Raw genomic sequence first — 12,908 nt, 5'->3', positions numbered from 1 at the left:
AATGTGAGAACTCCGTTATGGGAATGAAAATCCCTGGACTCTGGTCTGCTTTGTCATGGCTGGCAAGTCCCCATCAAGCATGCCCGGGGCTCATGCAGTGCTCACCAGGAATCGAGCCCCGGGGAAGGCTATGCAAGTGGCATTCCTCTTCCATGTCACATGCAGCAGCCTGTGTGTGAGATGGAGGAAGGATGCTGGTTGCACACCCTTCATTCCACAGGCATTCATGGACTTCCTCTTGGCTTGGCTCTCTTTCTAAGACAGGGCTGAGCAAGAGAGGGACAGATCCTGCAGGGCTTTGTTGCAACCCTAACCAATGTCTCCTGCTCTTGGTGCCACCCCCATGCCTTTGACCACTGATCATTTTGTAGTTTCCCTTTCTTGCAGTCCCACCCCCATTCTTAATGATCAAAATGCCCCTCCTAAGGCTTAATTACTGGTAGTAAGAATTTTAAGCTACAATATGCTGGTAGTTTTGGCCCTGCCCCTTTGGTCTTTGGCCCACTCCCACCACTGGAATGCAGCTCCAGAGAGCATCTCTGAAATTGATTTTGGCCCTTGAGCTGAAAGAGGCTCGACACCCCTGTGCGCAAAACAAAACAAAGCAGATCCCGCAAGCTGGAATCCTGCCCACCCCTGCGGTAGGTAAGAGACTGGTGCATTTTTCAGAAGAAGGCCAGAAAGGCCTTGGTGATGTGAATTTCGGATTTTCAGTCACATTAAAGAACAAATCAATCAATATCTGTGTGTCATTCAGTCTCAGAACAGTGCATTTTTTTGTGGAATCTTCCCTTGATGCTGGAAAACCAGTGGGTTGGATAGGCCAAAGGCTGTGACCTCCAGAGAGCTTCTCCACTGCAAGCATGTCAATGCAATTGCCAATTTCCCCCAATTCCCCACCAATTTTGGACATCATGATGCTGACAGTGACATTGTTAATATAGGCTGTTTTGGGAGGGTACAACTTCAGTCCACCTTTCTGATATCCACACAGCAACTGATTGTGGATCACGTCAACAAATCCAGACAATTCTTAGGCAATCTGTCAGTGCAAGGCCATTTGTCTGGGTAGCAGCTGTGGCATCTTGGAGACAGTTTGGTTGTGCGTGTTTGACAGATTGACAGTCTTTCCTGAAGAAAGGTTTGTGGAAGGTACTCTTTGTTCTGTAGCCTTTTCGGGAAAGGGAGCATTTCAATTGCCTCTCCCTTCTGGCTGATGATTAGCCACACGAACTGCCTACTGTCAAAAGTCTTCACTTCCAAAGTCTTGCACAGAGCATGTGCCCTATAAAACAACGTGACCAATAAACACTAGTCCAATTGCCGTGAATGGGGCAAACCCAGTGGGCAGTATTTCCGAGGGAACGTTGACCTTTCCAGTGGAACAAGAGGGTGTTGTGCAAACCTGAGAGAAGCTCTTCCTGCCAGGCTGTGTCTCCCTGCATTGTTCAGTCAGTCCTTTCTGACTGGGTGCCCCCCGTGTTACATTTCTGGGACATAAAGGGGCAGACCTGAGAGAAGTGTTTGAATGCAACATGCAAGGCCTCCACCTTCCACCCCCAGGACTCGTGCTTAGGATAGGGGTGAGTCTCCAAAATGGGGGAGATGACAGAAGGGCAGCACATTGCCATCTTGGAGCGCAGAAAGCCCTTACACAAATTCAGTTATTTCAGGAGACACACAGGAGAAGAGCTCCAGGCTCTGTAGTTTGGCTGTGGGCTGCTATGTGAAGCCCGCTCTAGATGATTTCCTTTTTCAGGCACTTTGGTTTGCGATAGATCACCCAGCCTAGGAAGAGCAGAGCGACCACCGTAATGGAGCAGATCACCATGAGGCTGATGTAGCTCGCCCGGGAGAGAGGGAGCGTGTAGGGCTGCTCTGCAGGGATCATGTTGGTGAGGTTCAGCATGTAGCCCAGGGTCCATCCAACATCACTTTTATGGATCTGCAAGGAACACAGAAAGAGGAGAGGAGGATCACTCACGACAGGGAGCAACTGGAGCTCTGATCCCCTTTGAAGGAAAGTGAGGAATGGGGCAGTAACACCATGGTAGCCAAATCCATCACCGAGACCAAGGGCTAGTGATCAATCGCCTTTAAATGGCTTGGGGACCAGGATGGACAAAGGTTCTTGTACTATCCTGCCTGCTCTCTAGAAGCAGAAGAGAGCTCGGGCTCAGATATAGTTTATTTACACAACCACTGCATTAATTAAGTAATTAAACCTCAGGGCTTGCCTTGCCTGTGGGTGCAAACTTCCTGATTCGAGGTTCTGCCAGCACTTCTCGTGTCATCCAAATCCAGCAAGGTGGCGTGTTAACAGCCCCAACAAGCTACCTTCGCTGGGTTCAGACCATGCAACAACCTGAACCCAATGGAGGGAATTAGGGAAAATAGCTGGCATTTATTTATTTTTATTTTATTTTTCGATTTATATCCTGCCTTTTTTCCTACAAAGGGCTCAAGGCAGCTTACATCATTCTCCTCCTCCATCTTATCCCCACAACAACAACCCTGTGAGGTAGGTTGGACTGAGAGTCTGTGACTGGCCCAAAGTCACCCAGTTGGCTCCATGGCCGAGCTGGGACTCGAACCCAGGTCGTCTGAGTCCCAGTCCCATGCTCTTAACCACTACACCACACTGGCTCACAACTAGTACTTCATTTTTAAAATAAAAAAGTATTTTTAAATTGTTTAGAGGTGCTCCAAGTTCTGCATGGGTATTAAAAGGGAAGGGAAGACATAGCTTCATAAAGCCTTCCCCAACATGGGCCTTTGCGTTGGACTAAAGCTCCCATCATTCCTAGCCAGCATGGCCATTAAAAGTTACCATATTGGAGAATGCTACTGTAAATAAATAGTTAAATAATAAAATGAAAAGGGTGCACTCCCAGCCCTCTCACCCATCGCCTTTCCCCTGCACCATACCTTCTCTAGGAAGTGGATGTTCGACCATTTTTCCTTGGTGAAGTTGTACCTCTGGCTGAGCAGCAAGATAATGTAAGTGCCTGAGAAACAGTACTCACTCAAGTACTTGTCTTTTATTGTAGGATATTCAGCCTTCACCTAGACAGAGAAAAAGGAACCAAAATTATTTCCTTGTTCTTCCTCGCTTGCATCATCCCTTCCTTGACACTGAGGCACCTCATCTTCCAGTTTAATATCAATACCTAGAACTAACATCCATCTAACACCAACCCCGTTCATACATTGAAAAGACACCATACATATATATAGTAGATTGTGACAGGGCAAATTGAACTGCAGGATGTGCTTGGCACAGCCGACTTGATTTTGAGCATCGCACAGGACTTATCTCCTTAATCCCACAGCACTAGTATCATTGGAGGCCACACATGCTTAGGGTTCATATTCCTTCTGGTTTAGGAAAATAGCATACCCGATCCCAAGATTTGGAGCAGAAGATCTTCAGTGTCTCTACCACTTTGTCCATAGGCTCCTTCGTCATATTCAGAAAGTTCATTACATAGTAGAATGCAGAAAATGCCTAAAGAGCAAAAGAAGTGAATTTGTTTCGAAAATTTGTTTGGGCTTTCTTTGCTTAGTTCTCACTTGTCTGTGGGGAGATGGAGAGTTTTGCAGGTAACTGGCTATAGGTTACAAAGAACGGAATCATACCATAGCTATTTGCCCTCCATATGCAGAGCTCAAGCAGTCCAACAACTGAAAGCCATTAGGCTTCCTCTTTGTGCATCTGTCACCAGAAACTGAAGATACCTTTAATGTGTTGACACCTCATTTTATTGTTGCGAGAATGGACAGGAAAGATCTTTCATCCCTGTTGTTGTCAAGGTTTCATTCTTTAACAGCACAATCCTATAGATGTTCACTCCAGAACATGGACAAGTCAAATGGTGGAGCCCTTTATCTATCCAAAGCCCTGCTTATTCTGCCTCTAAAACAAAGGAATAACCAACCAACCAACCAAAATCAATCCTGGTGGGTGGGGATGACAACGGAGAGACATTAAGATCCTGCAGACCCCAGTCCCTACTGCCCTCAGCTCTCTTCCACTGTCAAACCCTTTTCTTCCCTCCTGAGTTTCTCTGGGGACCTGGCTGAGACCTCAGGACAGTAGCTGCTGTGCTGCTTTCCAGTGGAGAATGTCAGATTTTTCTTCCCAAGTTTGTGACATAACCCCTGACTCCTGGTGTGCTTCCTGGCTCCACAGGATGGCTATGCTCACGTGAATTGTATTACATGCTCTTTAAGATTACTTCTAGAAACTAATTTCTATTTGCACCTTTATGATAATATTTTATATTTTACAATTTATGAAGTGGACCATTCTGGGTACTTTTAGTAAAGCAGACAGAAATGACAACGATGGCAACTCCCTATCTATGATGGTAAGAATGATGTATTTCCATTTTAAACTTTTAGGTGGTAATAGGTTTGCCCCCACAGCAGATGCCTAAAGCCTCTGAACTTGGATCTTGAGAGCATCCAATGCAAGGCACCAAGTGTGGTGGTGACCATCCCAGCTTAGCACCAGGGAAGCAGAGGAAGGAATCTGGGAAGCTGACTGGGACTGGCACAACTCCACGGGCCCAGCCTCTGCCCCTCCCTGCCCCTGCACTGCCCCTTTTCCCACTCAAGGTCAAGCTGTGGCTTTGGTGGGCCGAGCAGCTGCTGCTGTTCTTTCCATTGCAGCTGTGAGGAAACAAGCTCAGGATCAAGGAGCAAGGAGTCCAACCATGTTGAGAGACCCTAGGATTGCACCCTTAAGCTTTTACAGTGGTACCTCGGCCCACAAACGCCTCAGTTCACAACCAAATCGGGTCGCGGACAAAAATTTCATGAACATTTTGACTTGGGTCATGAACTCTGCATTGGGTGGCGACCATGATCATGTTGTGGGGGTGGGGGGGGGGGAGATGGCCAACATCGCGCCTGTCTTTCCTGCATGAGCCTGCCCATGATTGCGCCCATCTTTCCTGCACAAGCGCAACCACAATCTCGGGCATCTCCCCCCCAGCATGATCGTGCCCGTCTCTCCCCCCAGCGCACCTGCGATTGCACTCTTCTCCCCCCACCCCAAGCGTGCTGGGACGACGGGTGCATGCAGGGATGACTGGAGCGATCGTGGTCATGCTGGGGGACGGGGAGATGGCTGTGCTCATGCTTGGGGTGTGGGTGGGGAGATGGTTGTGATCTTTGTTGTTCTTTGTCACCTTGCTTCACATTTTTCTGATTAAAGAAAAGTTATAGAACGGATTAACCTTATTTACATTGAACCTTATGAGGAAATTTAACTTGGCTCACGATCAATTCGGGTCACAACCAGAGTCCTGGAACAGATTAAGTTTGTGAGCCAAGGTACCACTGTATAGTCCGTTTTATCACATGGTATTTTATTTCTAACTGTTGTGAATCACCGCAAGAGCCTCATCACTTGGGTGGTATAGACACAAGTACATACTGTATAAAAATAACAAGCTTTTCTTGTTGTTGCCAGCATAACCAGAGTTGAACATAGGAAGCTGTTTCATACCAGTTCAGTTTTTTTGCATTGAGTTCAGTATTGCCTACCCCATCTGATAAAGGCACTCCAGAGATGGTAGGGGTCGAACCCAGGACCTTCTACATGTGAACTTTTCTACATGAGAACTTTTCTGCACAAGGCATTTGTTTGGCACAAGCTTATTAATTTATATTTATTTATCTTATATAATTGATTTATGTTACTATCAGTTGTTTTTGTTACTATTATTTTTACTGTTACTGTTGTTTTATGGTATTGTTGATTTTACTCTGTTTGTATGTGAGCTGCCCAAAAAGCCTATGGCTACTCAGACGGCATATAAATCAAATAAATAAATAAATGGTCTGGCATTGGTCAGTCCTTAGTTATGGCTGATTACTGGTTCTTTAGACAATGCTGCGATCCTCTGGTGTCACTTCTCATTTTTAAGAGTACATTCAGTGAGCCTATTTCCCTTTTTTCCAGAAAAACAAAAATGTATTATTCATTGTGAAAGCAAAAGAATACACTTTTTTTACTTGTCTATCTGAGCTACTCTGTTATGTCGCAATGCTTCCTATAAGTCGCATAGCAGAAAAGAAGGAAAGAAAATGCTCTTCATGTAGTGCTTGGATCTCATTCTGAAACTGAAGATGGATACAGCAGATGGACAGCCTTAGCAGGAAAGATCTAAGTTTGTCTCTTTGTGGATGTGGATAAAAGAGTGTCCATGTATCCCACAGACGCTTGCTGTGCTGAGCCATTCACTGCTTTGACTGGATACTGATGAAGTGTTCTGCTACCGACAGATTATAAGCAGCATCTATTCTCTGTATGAGCTTTGCCACCTAGTGACAGATCAAGAAAGATAACAAACTGTTTCAAGCTTGAGAAAAGGGAAGTTGTCTCTTGCCATGATACTGCAAATACTACCCACATCACAAAAATAATAGATCCACTGAATCATTTCTCCAGGTTTTAGCAGTAAAATATGGTGGTATATATGCTGGGAGAAAAAAGAGAAATGTACTGTCTTTGACATGCATATATACTGGCTTTATATTGAATCAGCCAAAATGCTTCCATCTTGGCCATAAAGATTTCCTCAGAATGAGCAGGCAACGAGGGGTTTAGACTCATCCAGGAGCATCTGCTGACTCCTATCAAGTGCACATTACAGAATGTCAACCGTGGTTAAAGACTCTTGCTAAGGATTTCAGGGCAAGTTATTCATATTTGTTACCATTGCAAATAGCATCAAAAACACCTCCTTCCTTTATTGTCACACCATTTGGTTCTGTCAGATGGAGATAAGTGCCTATATAGACTCACCCCAAATTCGCCAGACACCTGAGGTAAGAAAACGCCATTGAACGAGCAGCTAGAGTATGGGCAGTCAACAGTGTTGAAGATTTTCTCGATGCTTTCCAAGCATCTTTCATAATCCCCAGCCCCTCTGATTTGGAGTTCTGAGTAGGATGGCAGGGTGGAGTTAGTTGCTGTGCAAGGATTGGTGCTCAGGTCTAAAATATTAAGTGTCCTCTTATATCCTGGTTGGAAACATGGATCCTGAGATACATTCGTGGTCGAGCCCTGCAGCAGAAGAATATAAAAGAATTACATCAGCATCAATAACTAGGTGACCAAGCTAGAATTGGGCTCAAAGCAAGAAGCACCCATATTGAAGCTGTGTTTGCACTTTAACATGTTACTGTAGGTTTTATCTTTCTACATAAAAAGTAAAACACGGAATGGTGACCAAAAAGAAATATTTTAGGAAAAAGCATGAATACAGATTGTCATGTAAAATGATCCTGTTTTCTTGCAATGCCCAAAATGGACCTCATGGATCGAGATAGCAAAGCATCAAACAAAGACAACAGTCTGAACTCTTGATCCAGGGGTCACTATCAAGGGTAATTTTCTTTCTCTAAATTTAAACCAAGGCACACTTCTCCAATTCCTGCATGTGGAAATAACATTGAAACTGAACAATGTAATTAATGGTAAGTACTGATATTTGCACAAAGCTACAGATAGAAGATTAGCCTTGTTAACTTCTGCCCAGGGCTTCTCGCCCTTGATTTTCTAGTAGCAGAATTTAGTGATGATGCCACTAAATATGTTTTGTCTTAGAAGCAGTCTGGAATGAATTGGCAATAGGATGCTAAACAGATGAAGACCTTTGCGGAAGAAAATTAGGATGTGGAGCAACCTTTCAATATAGGAGAAGAAGGGTTTCTTCTTTGCTGTAGACTGATACCTTTGGCAAGGCTTAACTGCCTACACCAGGGGTCGGCAACCCGCGGCTCCAGAGCCACACGTGGCTCTTGAATCCCTCTGCTGTGGCTCCGTCGCCCAAAATACACAAGGCTTAGAGTTACAAAATACCAATAGGTGATGATGAGGTATCCACTCAGGAACTAGCAGGTTAAGTAGCAGGTTAAGTAAATTAACCTGACACTGGAGGGAAAGAGTGGAACAAGCTTCCTGCAGGCTCTCATGTTACATGAAAGGCTGCTGAAAAGATTCTCTTTGTCCAAATGTAATCTCCTTCCTCTGAATGATAAGCTGCTTGGGACCTGTCACAGTTAACAGCACTTGACTGTTTATCTGCTAATCAGTCACTAAACATACCTATATCTGCGACTTCCCCTGTAGGCCAACCATGGATAAATCGAAGAAAAGTTTCTGAAGAAAACCAAACGATATGTGGGTAGATTCATTTGCTTTTACTGCTGACGAACTTATGGGGTTTGCTGTTTAATGCATGCAGCCCTTTAGCACTGACTTTGACTCTGCAGGAAGCTGTTCTCCTATTCAAAATATATGAAAGGAATCCTACTAGTTTATAATGTAAGATTAAAAATAACAGTTTTTAGTGACTGAACAAGAGCTGCAGCTAAATCATAATGAAGATATACATAGCATTAAGGTAAAAAATGATATATGCAGTGTTATCTTCATTTTAGATGTCAAAAGGGTTTTGTAGCTCCCGGTGTTGGTGTTTTCTTTTGTGTGGGAAATGGGTCCAAATGGCTCTTTGAGTGTTAAAGGTTGCTGACCCCTGGCCTACACTGATAAACAGTGGCCCCTAGAGCTAACCACTCATCCTGGGGCCAAGGGAAGAAACTTAATCCTTGCAAAACAGCAATCTGCATACTTGTTTAAGTTGGTGAAAGCTGGACCCAATAGAGTTTAAGCTGATACCTAAAGGTTCAAAATCTCTTTAAGGAGGTTAATTTTCTGAAATGAAGAATACTAAGAGCAACGTGCTGGGGGAAATCTCTAGGTTTTAGACAGCTCAGAGCTTGCAACAGGATTTTCCAACCTTTTTTGGACCTCTGGGCACTATCACAAAATGCTTAATTGGTGGGTTGCCTCTTTGGCATCTATCTGCCATATTTATTTATTTAAAACATTTCTATCCTGTCCTTCCTGATAAAATGTCTCAGGACAACTTATGCATCTTAGGTTGCATCTTATTCAACTAAAACTTTTTAATGTGTACTGGAAATAAAGTCTCTTTAATAAGGTATTTTCTAATCTGGCTAATTATTGGTGGTACAATAAATCCTCCTTCAAACATATGTTTTGCCAATGCCCAGTTGCCTCTTTGGTGGAAGAAATTATTACACACATAAATTTTGAACTGGAGCAGTCTCTATTATTCATTACTGTATAAGCTCTTTTAAATTATTTACCTGCTTCATACAAATTAACAAATGGTCAGTCTAAGTGGACTCTCTGCTTCCTTTTGGCAACTAAAAGACCGGTATTACAACTTTGGGAAGATAAACACTCACCTCCTATGCAATGGGTTGAGGACCTTATAATGCTTTCAATATTTGAAATAGTTGGCATATAGAAGGCAACTTCAAAAGGATACTTCTGTGGATATTTGCTCTCCTTTTGTTGAAGCCTGTGCATAATTGCTGGATAGCTGTGTGCTTTCCATATGTCTTCACTGCTATGGATGTAGACATGACCATCTACATATATTTTAAAAATTAAAAACTTTTCAGGCACCTACTTGCATCATGTTATGGACCCCTTCACAGGTGACATTAGAGGTACCTGCATGAAGAATACTGGGGACCCCTGGTTTACAGCATTAGCATTCCTGAAGGAAGCCAGCCTGTCAGTGGTGAAACCAAATGGCTGTCTCATGAGCTTCACCCTCCACCTGCTATCAGATATGCTGGTACCCACACTTACAAGGATGTCATTAAGCAGCTTGAGGCGGAGTGCCTGGTCCTTCCCATAACACAGGAAGCTGTGTGTATACACAGTGTAGTTCTTGCCATAGAGGAGGAAGTTCACCATATCTGCTGGTGACTCAATCTTGTCCTGGGCTGGTACGAAGGTGATCTGTGTGGAAGCTCCTCCAAGATCCAGTGCCCCTACTGTCCCGCTGCTGAAGAAGCTACGAGGCAGAAATTTGGGCCAGATAGACTGCGAAAAGAACACACTGGATGAGAGAAAGCTGCTGCAGGCCATGGGCAAGGGAAGGACAAGTCAAGTTTGGGGAAATGGAGGCAGGAGAAAATCTGAAAGTTAGAAGGAAAGGTACAAGTGTTTCAAACAATGGGTACAATAGAGGAGAGAAGGACATTTTCATGTGACAGCTGATGAGTTCTTGCTGTGATGAGTTCTGGAAAGGATCTACACAAAAATTGTGGCTGTTTACATGGTGTTCTACAAACATGACACAGTGTTATGGATTTTTTCTGACCCAAGATGGCACCACTGTTTGCATTCTTGCCTGAGAAGCTTAGAATGGAGGTGAGATTGTTGCAGACACAGTGCTGGGCTAATGATCAAGTGGATGCCAGAATGTCAAGGGCTGGGGTGATTTAGTGAGCTCAGATTGAAAGGAAAGTAATATCACAAGTGTGGGGCTCATAAAAGCAATTCCTGTAGCAGCTGATGGAGTTACAGTATCCTAGCCCTAAGCTATGGTTTGTGGTATTTCTTGTAATGGCAATTTTAGAAATGAACTAGCTATATGTCTTTTTTATGTATGATGCTTCTTTTCCTGCATCTTAGCACAAGCTGTATTTGTATTTAATCAAAACCCTCTTTTGATTTTGCTGCAACAGACTAACAGAGCTACCCCAATATTAGTTTATATTATATTTTCATTCTGAATAACCTCCTGAATATTTGGGTGGAATTGGGGTCAACAAAGATTGTAAGGAGGCAAAGCAAAGCCATGCTTTGGTGCAGCACCTCTTTTCTGAGATTTATTATTCATTACTGCATTTACATCCTGCATTTTCCTCCAAAGGAGTTTACATAATTCTCTTCCTATCCTCACAAGAACCCTGTGAAGTAGGCTAGGCCGAGAATCAGTGACTGGCCAAAAGACTGGGCTTCATGGCTGAGTGGGGACTAGAACCTGGATCTTCCACGTCCTAGTCCAAAACTAACCACTGCACCACACTGGCTACACCACACACAGCACATCACCTGTTTGAAATTGCCCAGCAGGTAGTTTAGAGTGATCCAGCCGTAGGCACCTTCTTCCTCGCCACTGAGGATCCTGGCGCCCTGGAACCTGAAGGGGTACAAGCGCAGGGTTGCCTCTACTGCGGAAAGGACTTTTTGGGCAACATCTCCGTTCTCCAGTCTGCATTAGAAAAGAGAGGTGGAGTTATGCCAGGATCCCCAGCTACTCAGAAGCACTTCTGATGTCCCATATCCTTCTCTGCCTTTTAAAAATGTATGTTGGGAAGAGACAGAAAATAACACAAAGCACGTGTTTGTAACATTGGACGGGGCCGTTTCTGAGGGGTGGGTGTTATTTATAGCTGCCCTGCCAGGTTCCCCACAGAAGGACGTGCATCTTCTCCAGCCCTTTTCTGGCTGTTTTCATACATGTATTTTTGAAAGAGGAGCAGAAAAACGGAAGATCAAAACCAGCCTCCATGCCACTGTACCGAGAGCTTCCCAGCTCGTGCCATCTGATGATAATCAGACGCCTTGGCACAAGGTTCACCTCTACACACTTGATAGCTACTGCAGTATTGGCATGGGAAGAAAGCAGACGGCTACAGAACAGCTGTCTGAGCAAAAGCGGAAAATTAGGGGGGTCCCTATTTATTAAAGGCCTATAGTAAGCCCTTCAGGCAGAACAGTGTAAATAGGAGGTATGGGACACTGAGAGGCAATGCTTTCCTCCTAACCCCGCCCCCTCGCCCCCCCCCCCCACACACTTTCTTTTGTAAATTGTAGTGACCTTAATCCAGAGAGCAAACGAGGTTGGCAGAAACTCAGGGAAGCGGTATTGCATCTCTGCCAGGAAGGGATAGGAGGCTGTTCTTTCCTGAACTCCCATCCATGTTCACCTTTGAGACACATTCACAAGTGCCATGTGATTGAAAGCAACCGAGGCAGACTTGTAAAATGCAGGCATGCAAGGGGATAAGACATGACTAACACTTATCAGGGATCAGAGGAGAATAAGCCAAATCGGACATGGATGCAAAACGCTCAGCTCTGCCAACCCCAGAAACTTTTGGAAATTGCTCTCTGTGATCTCATCTCCAGCCCACACAAATGTTCAAAGAAAGTGCAGATCGTAGCCTTCCTTGGTACCTCAGCAGCCTCATGCCAGCTGTTGCCCCCAGATAAACTGGTGTCTCGGCATGTTTTCCTTGTGGCACTTTCTCCTTTGCCTTCTCCATGCAGAACTGCAGGGAGACACCAGCTTTTTCCACAGCACGGGCATATCCTGAGATTCCTGGACCTGGGCAGGAAAAAACAGGGATTTGCCAACCAATTTTGGTTCAGAGCTGGCCACATTGGGCACTATCCCCCACCCCATTCTATCCCAAGGTCAATCAAATCCTTCATAAAGAAAACCCAAGAGAAGCCATGGGTTATTTGAAGATTGTTTAATGCTCAAACCGCCCCACCTGTCTGGGTCTTCTCAACATGGCAAGCTGGGCACTCAGGGGATGCCGTACAAAAATGGTGTTCTCAGGTGCCCACCGCAGCACAGCAGCCCCCGCAGGTAAATTAAGCCATGGTGGTTCTCCTATCACGTGAACTGGGCACTAGTCTCCAACAGTTGTAGTCGATCATGGGGGCAAGGAGCAAAGAGCACTTGCAGAGAAGAAAGACACTGATCAGAGACCTAATGGAACAAATCAGTTGAGGAGAAATCTGAGACCACCTTTGCTGTGGAAGGGCGCGGTACAGACCAGAGTGTCCAATGGGACACTTACATATATATGACTATTTTATTGTGTGTGCTCTTGTCACTTTTCCCAATACAGAGCTAAGCAGGGTCAGCACTGCTGTGTGAGGCTGCTTTAAGATAGCAAGGGGATGCTTGCCTTTTGTATCTTTCTGAGTTGGCCATCATGTTATCTTTCAGACCCATTTCCCCCATTTTCTTACCATCCACTTCACACAC

General features: G+C 44.6%; 1 protein-coding gene across 3 annotated transcripts in view; it reads right to left on the bottom strand.

The window, feature by feature from the left end:
• Positions 1-557: 557 nt before the first annotated feature.
• The window catches only part of ENTPD1 (ectonucleoside triphosphate diphosphohydrolase 1), a 51,297-nt gene continuing 38,946 nt past the window's right edge, over positions 558-12,908 (bottom strand). For 2 of the 3 annotated variants that reach the window (XM_044436182.1, XM_044436174.1), the window contains 8 exons: positions 12,893-12,908; positions 12,086-12,236; positions 10,958-11,117; positions 9,704-9,940; positions 6,818-7,078; positions 3,401-3,508; positions 2,929-3,066; positions 558-1,945 (listed from right to left, as the gene is read on the bottom strand). The exon at positions 12,893-12,908 is cut by the window's right edge and continues 135 nt beyond it. In XM_044436182.1, the coding sequence (XP_044292117.1) occupies positions 1,739-1,945; positions 2,929-3,066; positions 3,401-3,508; positions 6,818-7,078; positions 9,704-9,940; positions 10,958-11,117; positions 12,086-12,236; positions 12,893-12,908 (1,278 nt within the window). In that variant the 3' untranslated portion in view covers positions 558-1,738. Of the gene's footprint in view, positions 1,946-2,928; positions 3,067-3,400; positions 3,509-6,817; positions 7,079-9,703; positions 9,941-10,957; positions 11,118-12,085; positions 12,237-12,405; positions 12,627-12,892 lie in introns of all 3 variants that reach the window. The other variant, XM_044436191.1, reaches the window with a different exon arrangement.

This window comes from Varanus komodoensis, unplaced genomic scaffold (genome assembly GCF_004798865.1).
Source record: "Varanus komodoensis strain SLA01 unplaced genomic scaffold, ASM479886v1 scaffold1, whole genome shotgun sequence".
Taxonomy (NCBI): domain Eukaryota; kingdom Metazoa; phylum Chordata; class Lepidosauria; order Squamata; family Varanidae; genus Varanus; species Varanus komodoensis.
This window is presented reverse-complemented; position numbering and strand designations above follow the sequence as displayed.